At 48.5% G+C, this 21,986-nt stretch overlaps 2 protein-coding genes across 10 annotated transcripts in view; both read right to left on the bottom strand.

The window, feature by feature from the left end:
* mical3a (microtubule associated monooxygenase, calponin and LIM domain containing 3a) overlaps nt 1-5,234 on the bottom strand; it is a 69,305-nt gene extending 64,071 nt beyond the window's left edge. For 3 of the 5 annotated variants that reach the window (XM_028957479.1, XM_028957481.1, XM_028957480.1), the window contains exon 1: nt 4,305-4,510. The gene's annotated coding sequence lies outside the window, so the exon portion shown is untranslated. Of the gene's footprint in view, nt 1-4,304; nt 4,511-4,995 lie in introns of those variants that run through there. The other 2 variants (XM_028957478.1, XM_028957484.1) reach the window with 2 other exon arrangements.
* A 224-nt stretch (nt 5,235-5,458) lies between these two features.
* si:ch211-1e14.1 (UPF0606 protein KIAA1549) overlaps nt 5,459-21,986 on the bottom strand; it is a 35,578-nt gene continuing 19,050 nt past the window's right edge. For 2 of the 5 annotated variants that reach the window (XM_028957521.1, XM_028957522.1), the window contains 20 exons: nt 21,863-21,951; nt 20,985-21,153; nt 20,776-20,906; nt 20,361-20,550; nt 20,219-20,278; nt 19,998-20,143; nt 17,492-17,669; nt 16,637-16,821; nt 14,544-14,918; nt 14,064-14,291; nt 13,096-13,301; nt 12,053-12,195; nt 11,427-11,632; nt 10,960-11,189; nt 10,746-10,887; nt 10,057-10,386; nt 9,725-9,777; nt 8,615-8,754; nt 7,842-7,993; nt 5,459-7,755 (listed from right to left, as the gene is read on the bottom strand). In XM_028957521.1, the coding sequence (XP_028813354.1) occupies nt 7,564-7,755; nt 7,842-7,993; nt 8,615-8,754; nt 9,725-9,777; nt 10,057-10,386; nt 10,746-10,887; nt 10,960-11,189; nt 11,427-11,632; nt 12,053-12,195; nt 13,096-13,301; nt 14,064-14,291; nt 14,544-14,918; nt 16,637-16,821; nt 17,492-17,669; nt 19,998-20,143; nt 20,219-20,278; nt 20,361-20,550; nt 20,776-20,906; nt 20,985-21,153; nt 21,863-21,951 (3,545 nt within the window). In that variant the 3' untranslated portion in view covers nt 5,459-7,563. The remainder of the gene's footprint in view (nt 7,756-7,841; nt 7,994-8,614; nt 8,755-9,724; nt 9,778-10,056; nt 10,387-10,745; nt 10,888-10,959; nt 11,190-11,426; nt 11,633-12,052; nt 12,196-13,095; nt 13,302-14,063; nt 14,292-14,543; nt 14,919-16,636; nt 16,822-17,491; nt 17,670-19,997; nt 20,144-20,218; nt 20,279-20,360; nt 20,551-20,775; nt 20,907-20,984; nt 21,154-21,862; nt 21,952-21,986) is intronic. The other 3 variants (XM_028957523.1, XM_028957525.1, XM_028957526.1) reach the window with 3 other exon arrangements.

Below are 21,986 nucleotides of genomic sequence, written 5' to 3'. Positions count from 1 at the left end.
GGTAATGTAGATCTCACACAACGGGGGGATAACTGTGGTCCAGCAGGAGGGTCTAACAGACGAATCCTCCAAAAAGGGTTTTTCTATCAATCCTACGAAACACGAAAGCTGAGAATGTGTGTGTGTGTGTGTTTGTGTGTTGGTGAAGTGAGAACACACCCTACACTTTACACCCTCAACACATATGTTGTGTTGCATAATGCCCCACCACTGAAACAAGCCCACAGGAACCATGAGGAACAGCTGCAACCCCACACACACACACACTCACACACACACACACACACACACACACACACACACTCTACTCTTTCTGTCGTTCGGCCTCCACCCACTTCGGACGAGAAAAGGAACCCCACATGATTTGTTGCATGCGCGTCACATGACTCCACGGAGGAACCCTCATTGGGGTGAAAGGTCAAAATGTGTGGGCCTGAGCACGACTTCGCATCTGATGGAAGAGTCCAGAAACGAGTCGTCCCTCCATCTCTCTCTCTCTCTCTCTGTGTGTCTCCATCCCTGCCCCTTCTTTTCATGGCCCAGATTGGATAATTACACAGTCAGAACTTCCTGGCGAGGCCGATGCCCTGAATTCACGTCAGGTGACTGGGCACAGATTTTAGAATTCATTCATCACACCTACCCTTCTGCATGAGTCCTCTTATTAAAACGCTGCTCTTTCAAAATATTATTACAAGAAAAGCTCGTCTATTCAATTGATCGTTTTTTTATTATTTATGATTAGAATGATTATTTCGGGGGTTTTTTATTTTATTTTGGTTTTCTCCTGTCTTGTCCTGTTCTTTTGAATTGCCACGTGTATGAAGTATGCAAGAAAACCAGAAGTTCCTCACCGCAGATTCACTGCGAACACATTCATCAGCCAGTCTGTGGATAAATAGTGAAATTGTACATTTCTCTCCGTCTCGTCTGCAGGGAGGCGTTTTAAAGCCGCCTGGTGAGAAGTTCACCGGCGCGAACACTCTCGTTCTCCATCGCCGGGCCAACCAGCACAAAGAAAAGCCCCCGCACTTCCTAAACGCTCAGAACACCTCACAGTCCATTTTCACCATGTGGACCAGGACCGATTTAATCCCTCTCGCTCCGGTCAGTGTGCGACAGACGGACGGACACAACTAACCCCGGTAATCTGGCGGCGGGCAGCCGGCCTGGACTGCGGATCACGAGAGGAAACCGCAGCGTCAGGTAGGCGGAGTGAGAGATGGACGGGCAGCGTCCAAAATGCTTCACCTTTTACAGACACACAGTCACTGAAACACTTCTGTGTGTGTGTGTGTGTGTGTGTGTGTGCGTGTGTGTGTGTGTGTGCGTGTGTGTGTGTGTGTCTAGAACTCTGGAATGTTTCTGGACCCAACAACAACGAAGTGTGGGAGTCTGAATACATTAATATTAAAATATCAAAGACAGATGATCACTGTCCTTACACACACACACACACACACACAGACACACACACACACACACACACAGTGTGTAAATGCTGCTGGGGGGGTGAAACTAAATCCTATTAGCATACAGCTAGTGGAACCCACGCTGAGATTCAGGAACCGGAGTCTCACCCTTACCAGCACCCTGCAGAATCATCAATCCCATAATGCACCTCACTAAGCATTCACAGGGTGCCATGCACATAGGGCTGATGATGCAGTCAATCTGTGTGTGTGTGTGTGTGTGTGTGTGTAGCTGCCAGAGCCGGACAGTGTAACCGCAGGTTACATGAATGCCAGTCGACCAAAGACTCTAAAATAAGATGTGAGGTTTGGTGAAGAAGGCTCCACGCTGGCACGTCTCCTCCGAGGTCAGGACTGAGCGAGCAGCTCCACGCCACGTCGTAGTCCGGATCATTCTGTCAGGATGCAACGTTGCCAAATCAGACAAAATTAATCCAAAAGAAAGTGCATTTCTTCTCCAAATATGCCAAAGGTCTACTAAGGTGTCAACAGGCAGGCTGAATATTTATATAGTTATTCGCAATTATTAAGTCATGTGTGGACTGGCAGGGATATCTGGCCACTAGTTTATGAAAGTGAAGTGATTGTCATTGTGAAACACTGCAGCACAGCACACGGTGCACACAGTGAAATTTGTCCTCTGCATTTGAGCAGTGGGCAGCCATGACAGGCGCCCGGGGAGCAGTGTGTGGGGACGGTGCTTTTGCTCAGTGGCACCTTGGCAGATCGGGATTCGAACCGCCAAACTTCTGATTACGGGGCCACTTCCTTAATGGCTAGGCCGCCATTGCCCCACGGCCTGATAGCTACACATACTAAAAAAAGCAACGTTATACGACCACAAATGGGACAACAAGGTCAAAACATGATCCACAACTGCTGAAATGAATGAACGACTGGATGGCAAAAAAAAAGCGGTCATAATACGCCGATTTGGCAACACAACGTCAAGAATGAACGTCGCTGGATTCCAGCTGTCAAATTAATTCTTCATTCCATGAAGAGTTCGGAGCATTAGGCACGATGACGTATGAGGCCAGTGGAGGGACTTCATGCATTTTAATATTAAATTCTTATTAAATATTAAAATAACATTGCCATGCCGTACAACTAGCACAGGTTGTGAGTGTGTGTGTGTGTGTGTGGGTAGTGTGAATGGTCAGCATTCACTATTGCTACAAAATCACGAGCTTCAATGCCCACACACACACACACACACACACACACACGCTGCATTGTGCGAGACAATACAACAATATCTCACTGTGTTTGTGAATGTGTGTGAAGCAAAGAACGACAGAGGGACAAAGAGGCGCGCACACACACACACACCGAGAGAACAAGAACGGCTGGCTCATGGTGACACAGAGAACTTCCTGGTGTCCTGGTGACATCACAAGGGGGTCAGTGATCATCAGATGGGACGTGTGGAGTGAAGAGGAAGATGTCTGCACGGCGGTGACATCAGAAGCCAGCGAATCTCCGCCGTCAGCACTACCGACCTGGCAGGATGTGGGGATGCAGCAGTTCGGCGGCTGCAGGCTCCCGCCCCTTCACTGCTCATTCGCTCGTACTTTCTCGTACCGGCCAGCGTGTGAAAGATCCGTGCAGAAGCGATTTCGCGATTTCACGATTTCAAGCAAGAAAGCATTTTCCAACTTGCAAGGTGCACACCCTCTGCGCTGAGCAAACACACTTAAATATGAGAATATATTTCAAACAAAAAAAAGCACATTAAACGTGTACTAAACCTGTATTAAACCTGTATTTAGCCTTTTTATTAAACTGGTACTAAAACAGTATTAAACCTGTTTTAAACCGGTATCAAACCAGAATTAAACCTGTATTAAACCTGTGTTAAACCTGTATTAAACCTTTATTAAACTGGTACTAAACCAGTATTAAACCTGTTTTAAACTGGTATTAAACCAGAATTAAACCTGTGTTATACCTGTTTTAAACCTGTATTAAACCTGTATTAAACCGTTATTAGAACTGTATTAAACCTGTATTAAACCTTTAATAAACCTGTATTAAACCGGTATTAGACCTGAATTAAACCTGTTTTAAACCTGTATTAAACCTTTAATAAACCTGTTTTAAACCTGTATTAAACCTGTATTAAACCGTTATTAGAACTGTATTAAACCTGTATTAAACCTTTAATAAACCTGTATTAAACCGGTATTAGACCTGAATTAAACCTGTTTTAAACCTGTATTAAACCTTTAATAAACCTGTTTTAAACCTGTATTAAACTGGTATTAGATCTGAATTAAACCTGTTTTAAACCTGTTTTAAACCTGTATTAACAGCGCAGGTAGAACTGAACTGTCATTTCCATCTCAGCAGAATACACAGTCCACTGCACGGAAATCCCACTGCAGCAAGTCTGGAGATACACACTCACACTTGCTTTCATCTAAGTGTGTGTGTGTGTGTGTGTGTGTGTGTGTGTGTGTGTGTGTATTTGTGTAAAGCTGTAGTAAATGTTGGAGGAATTACATGACATTTATTCATCCTCCTGCCTTGACACGACTCCTGCCCTGTCCCGGGAGGTTCCTAAACTCCTGACGGCAAAGACATGCGGCACATACCAACGCGGTGAGCAACACCTCATCACACACACACACACACACACACACGGTCATTCTCCCTAATAAGGGATCCATCCAACAGCTGCATTTAACAAATGAAGTCCCCACTTGGTACACACACACACACACACACACTGCCCCACCAAACTATAACGTGGAATACAAATACATACAGAGCATATTCACACAGCCAATAACAGCAGCCACACACACACACACACACACACACACTTACATGTCTGTGACTGCAGAGAAGCTCGCTGCAAAACACACACACCCTACTGGTCCAGAATCGTCGCTCTGCGCGACCCTGCTGCTCCTCTCCTCTCCTCCACCCGTCCCTCCGTCCGGCCACATGCGACCGAGCTGGAAACGTCAGTCGGGGTGCGACACAGCCACCACCGCCATCGTCACCGCCGCCGCCACCACCCTCTCCCAGCTTTCACCAAGGTCAGGAGAAAACACTGCCTGGCTCCGACTCGAGGCTCCTCCCAGGTGCACACACACACACACACACACACACACACACACCATCCCTCCTGACATCCATCATATATTCTCTCCGTTTTCCTCGAATGCACAACTTTAATAAGCAAGTTCCCCGTCTTTACTGGATCGCAGAACTGGTCCAAAGCCTAAAGATCCAGACTCTCCGTCTTTCTCACACACACACACACACACACACACACACACACATACTAAATACATGACAAGCTTAGAGAAGATGAAAGCGAGCGAGAACATGCGAGGGACAGTCACTGCTATAGAAGTTCTGAGGAACCTGCCTGCCTGTCTGAAAGGTCTAAACAGGACGCCACAGGGTTCCCCACAGTTCTGTAGGTCTGCATGTCCTCGGAACGCAGGGACGTTCTTACAAAACGGGTCGACGTGGAGACATCGGAGAAAAGGGGAGGATGCCGACTCACCAGGAACATGACGACCCTCAGATCTTCAGTTCGGTTCGAGTGTGACGCTGCCTGCACAACACACACAGAATCAGGCATCGCTCCCATGTGACCTGCCAAATGAAGGACGTCACACACACCCTGCAGCGTTTATACGTCCATGCGCATTCCCACACACACACACACACACACACACTCCTTCAGGGTCGTGATGAACCAGGTCGAGCTCTGGCTTCCACCTCAACCACTGCGCGGTTGCATAACAGATCACCTTCATCAGCACAGTTGTGTAGCACAAGGTCGGGCTGAGAAAATGAAGGCGTGGCGCCACCTGCTGTCCGCTTCTGTCCTCGCAGGCCACACTTCACCGTCCCACTTCCCGAGTTCGTATGTCGTACCGTATTTGCATTAACATTAATCTCGCTCCTCGATCTCATGAATACGGTTATAAGGAGCTTAGTGAAGTATTTAGTGCGTCAACACACAGCGTTTCAACATTTTTATTTAAATAAAGAAAACAGCAGAATCCCTACGATGTGTCTACATGATAGGAACATTCATCAAAACTACATAATTTAACAAAAAAAAACTAACTGAGAACAGAAACGAAGGAAGAACATGAGGACAAAAACAGAAACAGAGACCAGCAAATGAAGAGAAGATAAAAAATCAAATAAAAAAATCGAATCTATACAGAGCTTCAGTCTAAAGGAGACACTTCACTCTGGAGAACTAAATACGGGCGGGTGCTCAGTCCCCCGAACTCGCCAGAGACCACCCCGGGACACTTGGTGCATACACACACACACACCCGACGTCAATTTAGAGTCCCCAATTCAGGAAACCGGAGAACCCTGAGGAAACCCCTCTCCAACGCGGGGAGAGCAGGTTGACTCCGCCCAGCCCACACAAGGTCCGACGCCCTCGGAGGTGAGAGTTCACGCCACAGTGTCAGGTTTTTATTAAAGATGCACTCACATTTCAGATCTCTTATCTCGTACAGTCCACTTTCTGCTGTGACGACGTAAATGAACACTTGTGGGACTAATGAAGAACAATCTTGTCTTGTCTTTGTCCCCCCAAAGGCGGTCTGCAGCCTCAGGACACTCCCTTTACTAAACCGACGCAGGTGATCGCATGTAAACGTACGGCATGAGGGACATTCAGGGTCCTGCAGTGTGACATGGACAGAAATACCAGAACGCCTCCAATAATGGCCGGGTCTCCAATAACAACCCATGCCAGAAGTGCGGCATGTGTTCAGTATTACAAACTAAAGGTACAGTTTTTGGTGCCATTATTGGCCGCGCCGTGGTATTTGTCCATTGACAAAAACGTCTCCTCGTCTTATTTTCACTTGCATGCAGTAAAATTACACATTTACATATTCATGTTTTAGTTTTGACCACAAGATGGTGCAAAAACGACACACACTGGACCTTCACGTGTCAGGGGTCCATGTTCGGTTCGGTCCTGGTAATCTTTATTTTCATAAAAACGAGGCAGTTCTAGGTCTGGACATGGACACCCTTGCCTGAAATAATAAAAACGTCCCTAAACACAGTTTACACGTCCCTTTTCTGGATGATTTTCTGAATATACGTTCATTGACAGCTGAAACGCTGCTGTCTTCATAATACTCTTTTCAGTCTATATTCTGCTATATATAAATATATATCTGTATAAGTGAAGACCCTGTCCCCATCCCTCTTCCTCCCATCGGCTCCATGCTCTGTGAGGAAGGTAACACCTTTTCTTAGACCACACCCCCTTTTAATTTCATACGGTGAGACCGCAAAAATCTCAGATATCATTTGTTAGATACTATTTATTTCTATTCTTACCTTTAAGAATACATAATTGGTACTGAAAATACTTGGACTCGTATCCAATTCTGGATTTGGAAATATTCCGGCGTCGTTTTACAGTGAACACATTCCTAATACCTTTGGTATCATAATTTTGTTTTGCTACATATATCAAACTTCCGCTACGGGTTGTTCCGCTTCCACCTTTCTGGACTGTATAGAACCTGTGGCCAACCCCTGACCTTTGAACTTTGTCATGAACTGGAGCTCATGAAAGAAGGCATCCAGTTTACAGAAGCAGTCCGATATTAAAAATGTGTAAAAATATTAGCACCACAGGATGATGGAATAAGTACGTATATAAAAAAAATTAATTCTAACAGAACAGTGTGTGAAAAATGAACAGGCGTAATAATACAAAAAAAAACGACACGTCAAACAGACAAACAAAAACAGCAACCAAACAGAACACGGCACCCCAAACGAAACAAGAACACGGCTAGAAATTCCACAATAACCAGGATTTGGCAGAACCCCCCCCCCCCACCCCTGGAGTGTCTCTCAGTAGGCTTTGCAGCTTCAGGACTACACACACACACACACACACACACACACACACACATTCAGGCGAGTGTCTCTGGGTTCTCCGACGGTAGCGCAGGCACTCGGACCCGGCCGGAGGGCCCCAGGACCAGGCGGCGTGGCAGTTTCTCCCCCCCGAGGCGAGCAGCTTCCATGGGAAGCAGGGCTCCCGGGGGACCGGAGGACGGCGGCCCCGCCCTCAGCCGTGATAGGTGGGCAGGGCCGCCTGCTTCTGGGACAGGCGCATCAGCTCCTCCCTGATGGCCTTGATGAGGGAGGCGGAGGTGTGGGTCGGGGGGGGCGGATCCTCGCTGGACAGGGCGTAGCCCAGGCCAGGGGGGTCCAGGTGGGCCGGGGGCGCAGATGGTTCCTTCAGCCCCATCCTCGGTGACTGGAAGAAAAGAAAAGAAAAAGTTAGAGGGACAGAAGACATTCCGGGCCCGGCCGTGCACCAATCAGAACCGGCGTCAGACCCACCGCATCTCGGAGGTTGCCAGCTTTAGAGGCATCGTCTTCGTAGGGGTTCCAGCCGTAACCTCCGGAGGGGGAGGAGCCCATCCGACCGGCGGGAGGAAGAGCGCCCAGGCGACTGGGCAGACCCACCTGTGTCAGCTGATGGAGCTGAGCACCTGCGGGTGTCCACACAACAGCAAACTCGTGTAGAACAACAGCAAACAGCGTGTAGAACGTAGAACCTTATTAATCGAATATCGTCAATAAAAACAGCAACAAAATTCATGTGTTCTTGGATAAGCTAATAAAACTCCAGAACAGCCGCCATGAAGTGAAAATCCTCGAATTTACTACATAGTGAACAGATCTGTACTATGTAGGATTTTCTCAGCATTATTACTGTTCCTAAGAAAACTTATTAAGAAACCCGTCTTTTCTAAGATTTACAGCATCGACCAGACCAGCTTATCCAGAGCGCCTTACAACCAGAAGTCACAGGGACAGTCCCCTGGAGACACTACTAAACCCCACTCACTACCATCATGTCCCTGAGCAAGACTCGTGTCCCTGAGTGTCTCCAGGGGGACTGTCCCTGTCACTACTGGTTGTAAGGCGCTCTGGATAAGGCCAGAAATGACACAGTCGGTTCAATTCTAATGGAAAGGTCCTATTTTCCTATTTGTATGAAACGTTGTAGAAACATATTGTTTAATAGATGATCCAGCGTCTCGTTTTATTTCAGTACAACGTAGACATTAGAGATTCAACAGGGAAGATTCTAGAAAATGTGACTGTACCTGTGGTGCCACCTACAGGCCTGGGCCGAGCCGAGGAAGGCAAGTCGTCGCTGTAGCCCCCCCTGCAGGAGAAACCTTCAGGCGGCTGCTGCTCCACACTCAGACCTTCTACTGGGTACCCCGAACCCACACACTGTCTGCTGACACACGCACACACACACACACACACACACACACACAGATACGAAAGAGGAAGTTTATCTTGTACGAGCCGCTGTTTTACTTCTGAGATTTAGCTGTGATTTATTTATGATGCTCTACGTGTGTTTGAAATAAAAACCAGAACCCCGACTAATCGAAACCACATCTGTTTTATGATACACTTTATTATTACTTTATTAATGTTACACTTAATGCTAAAATCAGTTTATTCTAAATTTGTTCAGTGGCATCTCAAAGCCTAAATAACTGTAACTACTGATTGTAAGTAGCTCTGGATAAGGGTGTCTGATAAATATACAGAATATATACAGTCCAGGCCAAAAGTCTGAAGACACCTTCTCATTCAACATGTTTTCTTTATCTTCATGACCATTTACGTTGGTAGATTCTCCCTGAAGGCATCAGAACTATGAATGAACACATGTGGAGTTATGTACTTAACAAAAAGTGGAGACCTGACCTCCACAGTCACCGGACCTGAACCCAGTCCAGATGGTTTGGGGTGAGCTGGACCAACAAGTGCTAAACACCTCTGGGAACTCCTTCAAGACTGTTGGAGAAGCATTTCAGGTGACGACCTCTTGAAGCTCATCGAGAGAATGCCAAGAGTGTTCAAAGCAGTAACCAGAGCAAAGAAACTAGAATATAAAACATGTTTTCACTTATTTCACCTTTTTTTGTTAAGTACAGAACTCCACATGTGTTCATTCATAGTTCTGATGCCTTCAGTGAGAATCTACCAACATAAATGGTCATGAAGATAAAGAAAACATGTTGCATGAGAAGGTGTCCAGACTTTTGGCCTGGACTGTAGATATTTTACGTGTCTACAAATTACATGTATTTTTCAATTAGAACATAGTACAATTGCATGACAGTCTGATTCAGACAAATAAGAATTCATAAAAAGCTGGCCATGGGTTCTACTGAGATATGTCCTCCACTCACCTCTGCATGAGGCCATGAACAGCAGGGGGAGACATTCCCATCTCAGCACACCTCTGAAACACACAGAATAAAGACCGTCACTCCCATCTCGTGGGGTCCAGAACCAGCAGGTTCCCAGAACCAATACAGCAGCACCACGAAGACGCACGGAAACTACACAACCATCAGCCCAGTGAAAAGGAGGAATTATCCTCAGATCCGGGAGTTTTTGTGGGTCAGGTGTGTGTGGAGATCTTCTCGGCTCGGTTGTAGGTATCGTGGAAACTCCGGTCAGTGACGATGAAGAGTATCAGCTTTACAGCCCAACAACACACACACACACACACACCTACCCCAGAGAAAGAGCTCAGGGCCGGGTAGGAGGGCGCCCATATGCGGGGCGGGCCGCGGGAGGGCGGGCTGGAGCCGGGAGGAACCGCGTGGCCGTTGCCCACCCCCGGCAGCGTGATGCCAGCGGCGCTGGTCGGGAAGGTGGGCGAGACCAGGGCGAAGGCGTCGTCCAGCAGCGAGTGCATCTGCTGCCGCGCCTCCTCGATGCTGGGCTGCGGGGGCAGGTACGGCGGGGGAGGGGGGGCGTGGCCGGGAGGGGGCGAGTTGGGACCCAAGAACACGTCGTCTGATGGGGACGGGAGACCCGGTTCTGGGGGCTGATCGGGGTCCGACTGGCAGAGAAACGGAAAACGAGAAGTTCGTTCATCTTCGTTATGTAGATTATATCATATAAATTATATAAAGTAGCAGAAACCGCGTTTTATGAAAAATGTCTCCTTATCGGAATACGGTGACTTTTATGAAAAACAAGGCTTGGCGGCGCGTTGGTTAGCGGACAGACTAATTATCGGCCCGACGGGTAAATACGGAAAAGTACAGATGGGGCGCCAGGCTGGCACGAAGCACGTCCTGCCATATCACCGTATAAGCGTGCTGGTCATCTTACGAACGGGGCTATAATTATCCTGATTGGAGAAGTAAGGGGCGTTTTCGTTAAAGGAGGATGGGAATATGGCGAAGCGGTCCGTACCACGTAGGCGATGTTGCTGACTCCGGGGTAGCGCCTGTAGGTGGCGTCGCTGTCGGCAGTGATGAGTCGGTCTCTGTCTGCATCCATCATGGCGCCGTTCACCTGGGACGTCTTCTTTTGCTTGGGCGAACGCTTCCCTTTGCTACACAAAGAAAAACCCGTTTGAATAAGTGGCCGTATTGGTGGCCCCGTGCCATGAACTTTGACCCCTGACCTCTTTTTAGGCTCGGTGAAGATGGAGGGCAAGTGCATGTCCGGGTCCAGGATCTTGTCGATCTGCTGCTGGGCTTTCTGGTAGATGCGGTCCTGCTCTTTGGGGTCGCCGAGGCCGTCCACCAGGTCGTCCATGGCGGGGAAGTCGTAGTGACCTTTCCGCTTGGCCCGCAGCCGGATCTTGTTCCGGTGGTGCTCGATGTCGGACTTGTGCCTCAGGGCCACCTGGATCTGTGGGGGAAGAGGACACAGACGTGTCTGTCCTGGGGTAAAAGCTCCTCCCCTGATTCCTTTAGCGTAATTCCTGGGCGTAAACTGAGCGTCTTTCCCACGCTGTCCTTGTTTTAAATGTGCATTACGGATAGTTTTAGTATTTGGAATTAATCACAACTAATCGTAAGTCAGCGATGAATCGGCAGAAGAGACGCTGGGAGCAGATGGCTGGTGCGGGACGTGCGGGGGTCTCACCTCTTTGTTGATGTCGTTCTCGGCGGCGCGGTCGCACAGCGTGGGGCTGTGGAGGGGCGGGGCCGGCATGGGCTGCATGGCGATCAGCTGGATCTTGTTGGAGAAGCGCTTGGGGCCATCGGCCGTGCGGGACATGCGGTCCACGTGCTCGAAGATGGACGCCGAGGAGAGCGGCTCCTCCGGCCCGTTTCCTGGGGCTGCAGGACCTGCAGAGCGGACAGCGGGATAAATAACGTGCCGCGGGCGGGACGGGGACGGGATGGACATCCGCCAGCGTTCTCTCTGATGTCGGCCTGAGTCTCCAAATCCGTTTTCAACAGGACAACAGAGAGCGAAAGTCCCACTGAAGCACCAGCCGAGACGCCGAGAGCGAGGGAGGAGACATGCTGCGCGCACACACACACACACACACACACACACACACACACACACCTGACTAGTGTCGTAATCAGACTGACGTCATCAACATTACCGATAAATGAAATGATGAAGACTGTCATTTCTTATTATAGCCTTACTACCATCGTGTCCCTGAGCAGGACACTTAACCCTGAGTGTCTCCAGGGGGGGGACTGTCCCTGTAACTACTGACTGGCGTAATTAATGTGCTGTGAACGGAGACCCACCGCTGTGGCTGCTGCTGACGGCTGCTTTGCGGGGCTGTTTCCCGTCGCCGGTCGTGGACACGCCTCTCGGGGACACGCCTCCGGGCGAGTTCCTCTCGCTGGACGGCTCGCTGACCACAGAATCTCCGTCCGATGGCGAGATCCTGCCCATGAAAAAATATACGTTTTGCTGACGCACATCATGCTGCCAAAAAGCCGCATACAAAAGGTCTCCAGCTCCGGAACCGGGGAAAACGGAGCAGATCAGAATACTTAAATATTCCGAAGAAAATATTCAGCCCAAGAACATAATGTTTCAGTAGCACATTCACTTCCTGTTTCCTGCTAATGAGGAAAATGTGATGAAGCCTTCCTGCAATTTTAATTAAGCCCAGCAGCAGGGTGAAGAAATCCATCCATCCATCCTCTCCATCACCGCATCTGAACGGTGCTGTGAGCGATTCAAAAACCTCGAAACTTGGAAAAATAATTTTTTCACATATTAATGCATTACTAATTAGAGCGTTTTATTTTTAATATTTATAATGCACTTTTTAATGTAGTAAGGACACCGTCCTTTTACTGTATTACGTAGAACTAAAGCAATGCTGGGATGTGGGGAAATGGGGCAGAAGGTTGCCGGTTCGAATCCCGGTCGCCAAGGTCCTGTAGGTCCCGTCCCCACACGCTGCTCCCCGGGCGCCTGTCATGGTGCCCACTGCTCACCAAGGGTGATGGTTAAATACAGAGGACACGTTTCACCGTGTCTCACAATGACAATCACGTCACTTTCAATGCTCGATTGAATCAAGATCAACATGACAAACATCTGAGTGTCTCTCAAATCAGTCGCAAAGGAGCAAAAGACAAAGGGACCTTTGGATGGAAACCACTGGGGACCTTTGGTTTGGGAACCACTGGTCTAAATCATATCTGATATTTAAATTTGCTTTAATGAACTGGTCATTTTGACTGTAGATCTGTCTAGAACGGAGAAAACAATTTCATCACAAGACACATGAAGATCTGAGCTCCATCATGGTAGCGGTGGCGTTCCCACTCACCTCCCTCTCCTGCGGCCGTTTCGGGATGCTTTAGAGGAGGACGTTTTGGACTTGGGGGTGGGCACCTCCCCATTGTCCGAGGCGCTTGGCTCCTTGGCGGCCACCGGCATGGGCAGGGGCTCCTGGATCACCATGATGTCATCCTTGCTGTGCTGGCCCAGATGCAGCTTCGCAAAGTCAAAGCCCTTCACGCTGGGAGCCTGCAGCTGCACCAGACCACAGAGAGAAAGAGAGATAAGGGAGGGGAAAAGAAGAAGGAAAGGAACTGAGGGAAGAGAGAAGTGGATGGAAGGATGGATGGATGGACGGAGGGGCGATTGTGGAGTAAAGGTTTTGGCCTGGAGCCTCCTGTCAGTCCTTTGAGGAGAAACGGGCTGAAGACCGGCCTGAGTGCCGTTACGCATCTGCTAATGCAGTCTGATGCCTTCAGGCTGGTGCTGCGGACCAGGAGGGATAATGACATGAAGGGTGCATTAGCAGACTGGAGCGGATTTTAACTGTATTCTCTGCGGGAGTTAATGAAAGCCACGCTGGGTCACAGCAGGACTCTGTCTGGTGCTTCACAGGGACCATGCATGAGCTGAAGAGAGCAGGTAGGAGCTCCACCACCAGCCGCGGGGACTCGAACTATGGTCACCCGAGACACCCAGGACGTGACCACATCCTGTAGAGAGAAGACCGATTGCATCTATACTTTACTTGGGATTACTGTTCATTCTGACATGTAAATCAGGCCAAACTGAACTTGAATTTAACTCTGACTAAACAATCAATATTCTTTAAGAGGACACTGATTCAACTGTATATTGATCAAAATTATATTTAGAATTTAGAACCCTGCTGAAGACTGTGAGTGGATGGGAAGGTGAGGAGGTGGAAGTGCAGGACAATACTGGGGTTCTGGGATAGACATTGCTCTCTCTCTCTCTCTCGCTCGCTCTCACTAGGCTCTATCTTCTACTCTGTACCTTATACTGGGCTTTCTGCCTCTTTCTCTTCCTCCCATTCAACTTTCTCCCTCTCCTGGATTTTTTCGCTTCCTCTTCTTCCTCCTCCTCCTCCTCTTCTTCTTCTTCTTCCTCCTCTTCTTCTTCTTCTTCTTCTTCTTCTTCTTCTTCCTCCTCTTCTTCTTCTTCTTCTTCTTCTTGAAGGTCATCCATCCTGGGTTTTTCTTTAGGAACTTCAGGGGCTGGTGTCTGATGGGGATTTAGAATTTGAAACAGGAGAAGCTAATTCTACTCTAGAGAATGTTCTAGAACACCAGCCAACAGACGTCTATCAAGCACACTGAAGAAGAATGCTTTGACATGTTGCTATGGTGACGAAGCATTCAGAGCATAATTCATATATGGTGCTAATGGGACATTAGTGAGAAGATACTAATAACCAAGTACAAGCTGAACTGGTGGCCATTTTGGAATTCCATACACACTGTCCTAATACTGTACCATCTTATTCCTTTTATCTTCCTCTTCATCCTCCTCCTCCTCTTCCTCAGCATCCTCTCCTTCTTCTTCTTCTTCTTCTTCTTCTTCTTCCTCCTCCTCCTCCTCACTGACTAGCTCTGAGCTCTGAATAGGGGTGAGGGGTTTGGGCAGACGGGCCTTCGTTCTATGGACAGAAGGTGTGAATCTCTGGGCAGAGGGTGAGGACCCCTGGACGGCCAGAGTCGGAATCTGGGGTCTCGTTACTGAAGGGGGTCTCTGCCTGGCAGACGGGGGTCTTGATACTGAAGGGGGTCTTTGCATGGCAGAGGGGGGTCTCGAAAACGCAGAGGGGGTTTTCGGTAGAGACGTGGTGGACCTCTGGATGGATGCAGTGGACTGAACGAGAAGAATGAGAGCAGGGTGAGGAAATGACGTGAGGCTTTTTTTCAGCAGACACCATTGCGGGCCAGATATAACAATATTAATTGCATTTTATCTTAAGTAATATAGTATTTTCCGATATATTAATTTCTGTGATTTCTTTAGCCTTCGACGACTCACCTGTACAGCATGAAGTCACTGGAAGGTAACTGCCATTTGTTTGGTTTCTTATTTGTGAGCCATTTCCATGCATGCGCTGTCACGGGCTGAACGCTTGTTTTATTCAGAAATAAATCCGTGGACATACTTTCCCTCCTCACTAGGCTATTTCCGATTTAGTAATATCAGGGGCCGGATGGACAGCTCTGGCAAAGCGGCTACGGCGTACCTGAAAAGGCCCCCCACCCACCCACGCAGCGCTTCCGCCAATTCCGATCTCATACACAAAAATGACAAACACATATTAGAAATTCTGCAAATTACTTTGCAGTAGTTTTCCGGTAAAAAAAGACCTTTAAACTCTGAATTTAAGGATTACAAGTCCTTTTTAATGATTTTTTTAAGGGCCAAATTTTGAAAAAAAAATCCAATTTATCCAGGGATTCCCACATGCTAATATACGTGCGTGACACTGGATTATACTTGTTGGGGTGTGTGATTATACTAGTGAGGGTGTGTACACTGCAGAAAAACACCATTTAAAAATACCAAAGAAGAATGTGAGCGTGAGTGGCTGTCGGCAGAAGAGAAATGGCCGTCGCTGAAGGTGAGATAAGCGGCGCACAAAAACGCACACCAACACACACTATCCACACACACCTTTTTATTTGTACATTGAATTTTTCATATTCTACAGCCGAGCACTGTTGTTTTTTTGCTGCTCTTATCTTGCATTGTCCACTTTGTACATTTCCCACTTGTGGGACTAATAAAGGATCATCTTATCTTATCTGAGGTAGGATCTAACTGAAGACAGTCCGATAAACCCAACACAGAGTCTGAGGAACGCGACTCAACTCCAGGAACGTATAGAAAAAAAGGCGGGGAAGAAAAATCTTGAATGTGTGAATAAATACACATGAAGTGATTTAGGAACATTTAGATCAGGTCTGAATAAGCTGTCATTAATTAATACGTTAATTGGTGCAAACGCGTATGGGTTACATCAAAGCGTACGCAGTGCAGGGAGAAAAACGGTTGTTTCTCGCTCACAACAACGCAGCCGCATAACTCACAATAATTACAGCCATTTGCATCAAGAACATGGCAAAAATGGTTTTAATCACTGGCTTTCCATTCACAATGAAGGAAAAGCACCGCCTTTAAAACTTTCATTGTACTGTCACTGAGTGATGGTAGTGGGTAGGACACTCGCCTATGAACCACAAGTCCCAGGTTCGAACCCCACTTACTACCATCGTGTCCCTGAGCAGGACACTTAACCCTGAGTGTCTCCAGGGGGGGGACTGTCCCTGTAACTACTGACTGTAAGTCGCTCTGGATAAGGGCGTCTGGTAATGATAAATGGTACAGCCTCTTTCCAACACTTGTTGAAAACAATACTTTTAAATATTAAAGGACGTTTTAGTTTTAGGAATTAATCACAAAAAATAATCTATGTATTTTAATTGATTGGCAGCCCTGTATAGCCAGCAAACATGTCTCAAGCTAAAAAAAACAACATGTTTTATGTCCAAAAAAATACAGCCCAATGACTGACAAGCCCCACTCACCTTCTGCCTCTGTGGCCCAGTTGCCATGGCGTCGGGCTGGAATTCCAGCTTGTCTGTGCGGCACAGTTTCCAGTACAGGATGGAGATGATGACCAGCACAACCAGAACAGGAACCACCACACCCACCACCACCCACACGTTGGTGCCCTCCATCTCCCCGGGCATCGAGGCCACCTTCTCCACAGCTATGGACAACACACACAGTCAAATCATGCAAGGCCAGTTCACCATAAAACTATAATCATGCTACAAAGAACAGCGACGGCATTCAGAGTCTTCCTGATATCCACAAAAATGTCATATAAGGAGTCGTCAGGGTTCACTGGAAAAACTATATTAAATTTAAAGGTCCCCTTGGCTCCCCAGAATTACAGCCACTTTGATCCAGTCCCACAGTGAGATTTACCAGGACGCGCCGGTTGGCCGTCTGTAGCTTTAAATGCTAATGAGGAGGAGAGGGGCGGGACGAGAGCGACCTATAGAAGTTGAGGCAGCATTCACACTGGTTCTTCATAACCCAGTGGTTATCACGTGACAGAACAGAATTTTTTTTTTTTACATTCGATGATGTTTTAGGGGAGGGGTGGGAAAAGCATGAGAAACGGGAGGTAACCTTTCCCCTTATGACATCTTAAGGGGACACATTCCAGATCCGACTGACTGAGCTGCCGCTCTCTGAACGGTGAAGCAGAACGACCAAAACGCTCTTTACACCGACCGCCATTTCTAGCCACCGCAGGACCAGACAGGCTCGGGAACTCGTAAAAATGTTAAATCCTCTCACAAAATCACATTTTCATGATGGGGGACCATTCCAGGTAAAGAGGTGGTAAGAGGAGTTTTATGTGGACTCACGCTGGGCCAGGACCCCCTGAACACGGTAGCCCAGGACGATGGCCGCTCGCTGCACGTCCAGCCTGTTCAGGGTGTTCGCCGTGGTGACGGCAGGAAGCCTTTCACCAGTGGCTGTTTCCACAAAGTACACCAGCTCCAGAGGGTTTTCAGGGGTCGGCAGACGTGATGCCCTCACAATCTAAAATAAATAAATACACACAAAACTGCTTTTAAATACAAATTCAGCCCCACCACAAAACTAGGCTGCATTTCTGTATATACACGCAAACATATACATATATATAAAAATTGAGCACTTGCAAGTGTCAAATACAAAAAACATGACAATGATGATGCCATACATGCACTGTAAATATACAGTAAACATACAGTAAAAAAGTTGTTACATGGGTAAAAGTGAAAGTGAAGTGATTGTCTTTGTAAAACACAGCACAACACGACAAAATGTGTCCTCTGCATTTAACCCATCACCCTGAGTGAGCAGTGGGCACCATGACAGGCGCCCGGGGAGCAGTGTGTGGGGACGGTGCTTTGCTCAGTGGCACCTCAGTGGCACCTCGGCGGATTCGGGATTCGAACCAGCAACCTTCTGATTACGGGGCCGCTTCCTTAACAGCTGGCCCAGAAACATGGGAAATCTTGCATGAAAAAAAAAGCCATGCGATAATATGATCTGTCAATGGCGATGTTGCATGTACTGCAGGCTGATTTTAGACCTAAGGCGCCTTGTTCTTTTATTTTCATTTAAACACAGTCTGACAGTCCTAACACACACACACACATACACTCACACACACACTCACACACACACACACACACACACACACACACACACACACACACACACACACACACACACACACACACACAATCAGACCTCCAGAGTCCCATACAGATGGCTGAAATGCATCCACACACGACCAGGCCGCAGTGCTTTAAAATGCCCTGTAATCTGTCATAGCATTTCTGTTGCCTCCATGTCACATATCCCATCTCACATAACGCTTATGGCGATGGGTCCGATTGGGACGGCGTCCCTCGAATCACTCGTCAGTGATAATTAGCTAGGAGCTGCTTAAATTTAATCGTTTAATCCTCCTTTTTTTTAGAAGGGACAACAGGAACTGACCAAGGAAAGTGAGTCGACGACAAATTAACAAATCGTCTGACTTCAATTTGTCATGTTCTGGTTTATGGTGGCAGCATCACTGATATACAAACCTGCTGCAATTTACCGCGAAAAGAACAGGATGTATGATGTGAGCATGTGTATGTCTGCTGCATTTACGAAATATTGCTGGGGACCTGGTGACTGAGACAGAACGAGTTATATGGTGTCCGAACGCCAGGAGGAGATTCGTCCGATCGATCCGATCAGAAGAGTACTGCTCTCGTTGCTCGGTTGCCGGGAGATGACGTTACGGTTTCCCCCACACGAGCCCGTAAACGGTAGGAGGCGGTGGCGTCGTCTCACAGAGGAGAGAAACGCAGCCGCGACTCCCGCATCCCGCCACAAAACCGTTAATAATAGATGCGCTCCCGATCGCCCGGCGGGAGAGAGATATGGGACTCGGGGATGAATGGGCCGCTGTTGCCATGGATACCCCCTCTGCCGTCTCTGAATGATGGTGCGTGCCGAGCCGAGCAGGTGCTGGTGAGAGGCACAAAGATGAGCCCTGATTTCTAGGCCAGGAGTGTGTGTGTGAATACAGGAAGAGGCCTGGAATGAATAAGCAGTTGTGTGTTTTGCGCACGCACACACACACACACACGGCCAGTTCACACCTACATTTACTGATTATTAATTTTGCGAGGTTATATAGACCATACGTGGGTGTAGCAGCATGCGGAGAGATGAGGTGAGATACCTGATCAGACACCTGACATGGACGCATACGGGTTCCTCTACACCTATTCCCAATTTTTCACAAAATAGCCCAACCTGGCAACTCCAGGAGAGAGAGACTCTTGGATGACCAGTTCCAAAAGTCTGATGTTAAAGCAAAATTATGCCAGACGTTGTAAAGTGTCCATTGTGTGTTCGTATACAACATTTACATTTACTTTTACAGCATTTACCAGACGCCCTTATCCAGAGCGACTTACAAGGGTTACAGGGACAGTCCCCCCCGGAGACACTCAGGATTAAGTGTCTTGCTCAGGGACACGATGGTAGTAAGTGGGGTCTTCTGGTTCATAGGCGAATGTGTTACCCACTAGGCCACTACCACCCAAATGTTCCCCAAATGTATAATGCTTCACTACCTACAGTGATTTGTTTTTTTGTCATTGTGAAACACTGCAGCACAGCACACGGTGACACAGTGAAATGTGTCCTCTGCATTTAACCATCACCCTTAGCCAGCAGTGGGCAGCCATGACTGAACTCACAACTTTCGGTCCTGGATTCGCTTCCTTACCTGGCAGGCCACCACTATATACAGTACGCGTGTGTACTGAGTGTGTGTGTGTACACGTTATCTGTTATTCTGTGTGTGTGTGTTACCTGTATGCTGTTGTTGCCCACGCTGGTGGCCCGCTTTATTCTGCGCGTGACCCCCAGAGCCTCACCCAGCAGCAGGGCCAGGCGACGTTCCATCTTCGCCTGGAAGATCCTCTCGTTCACCCTCTGCTCCGTTACCCCCAACAGCACTAGAACAGACACAAACAGTCTGAGCGTATTCCGGCAAAATGTCCATTTCTGGCGCCATCTCGGCCATCACCTACCTGTTCTGACCCACGATGACCTCAGCAACTGGGTTGTGTTGAGTTCCGGGTAGTGAAAAGCTGTGGAGCAGAAGCAGCGGCGTCAGCCGTAGAACGCGGCGCAACGAACGCAACTCGGGTCTGCGCGGCTGTGCACACTCACGCTCCGCCATCTGCAGCACCGGCAGGCCCAGGTAGAAGCTGAACTCCACCATGTTGAGGAGCCTCAGGTGCGCGCTGACCTCGGAGCCCAGCAGGTAGCCCTGAGCGCCACGCACCGCGAAGGTGACCACCACCGGCTCCCGCGGCAGCCGCGGCGCCTTCGGCAGCGAGCTGGTGCTGATGTTCACGATCTGACACGGAAAAAACACCGAAGTACATATTCAGCATAGAAACTGTGAGCCGGAAACTGGCGGTGATTCGCAGGACTGGTGGGGGTTGGAGGCCACCTGCTGGTCCTGGGGACTCCATCTTTCACGGTATCGGGAGGAGGAGGAGGAGGAGGAGTGGTCACGGCGAGGTCAGGATCTAGCCATTATTTTCAGAAGCGTGTGTGTGTGTGTGTGTGTGTCTCTCACGTGCACGCTGAAATCCGTAGACTCGAACGCCTGCCGGCGCACCTCGGCGAAGGCGGCAGACAGGCCCCTCTCGACGTGCTCGCTGAAGGTGCAAACCCGAACGTCCACGTGGCTGGGCACGAACTGCAGCACTGCGCGGACAAGCACAGAAGAATGAGGTGCGGGACGCGCAGGAGCACAAGTCCGGCTCGGCGGTCCCGGTCCTTTACCTGTGTGGACCTGGTACTGCTTGTCGGGGGTGGGACCGATGCGCGAGGCGGACAGGACGGAGCGAGAGCTGCGGGGCGACTGGCGGAGGGCGTTGATGACTGAGATGGCCGTGTAGACCACCGGCCCGGACACCACGCGGAAAACGAAGTCCGGAGGGGCCTTCACCACCTGAGCCAGAAGAAATACTTCATATGGGAGCGTCTACCGACGCCATTTACAGAGAGGGATAAAATCACCTCGTGCCACCGTACACACCGTACACACCGTACACACCGTACACTAATCCTGGAGCCCGGCCTGATGCAGGGAATTCTGGGTACCGATCAAGACAGAAGCTTGAGGAAGAGTTGTTCTCATGCCTCTGTCCTTGCATAATGACGCAATTACACAGCCAATCACAGCCGTCCGAGGCCGTTTCACAACCAATCAAGGACGGCCTCACACGCAACAGTTAAAACAAACACCTTTACCTGATGCTTGAATCTCACGTGAAGCCGCAAAGTTAAACGCTGAAGTCGAATGACGTCCACGCATATTTACAGCTGTTTAATTATGCATTCGGATTCGTGACGAGGTTGTTGAACAAAAACTTTTCTGATATTGAGCAAAAGTCAAAGGCCGAAAGAAACGCTGTCACTCAACTATTTGCTGGCCAATGACGGGGAGCCCCGCCCACCCGAGAGAGGTTTTTGTCAAAACTCAAGCAAACCTCAAACACAAATGTTACATAAACAACTTTTTAACAGTTTCACGTTACTATTTCATCACATCGGTCATTTTCCTTAATATCGGAAAAGATTTGTTCAATCCGATTCCACATTTAATGCCATGTTACCTTTTTAAAGGTTGAAAGTGTATTTCATCTGGAAGAGGGTACCTGCAACTCCACCGACTGGTTGAACTCAGTCTTGAGGATTTCCTGGACTTTGCTCTTGGCATAACCAGCCGTGGAACCAGGAGGGAAACCTGGGGGACCAAACATCTACATGGTATCACCACAA

Source organism: Denticeps clupeoides, chromosome 17 (assembly GCF_900700375.1).
Source record: "Denticeps clupeoides chromosome 17, fDenClu1.1, whole genome shotgun sequence".
Classification (NCBI taxonomy): Eukaryota; Metazoa; Chordata; class Actinopteri; order Clupeiformes; family Denticipitidae; genus Denticeps; species Denticeps clupeoides.
The sequence above is the reverse complement of the archived record's forward strand: the minus strand, read 5'-3'. Positions and strand labels throughout refer to the sequence as shown.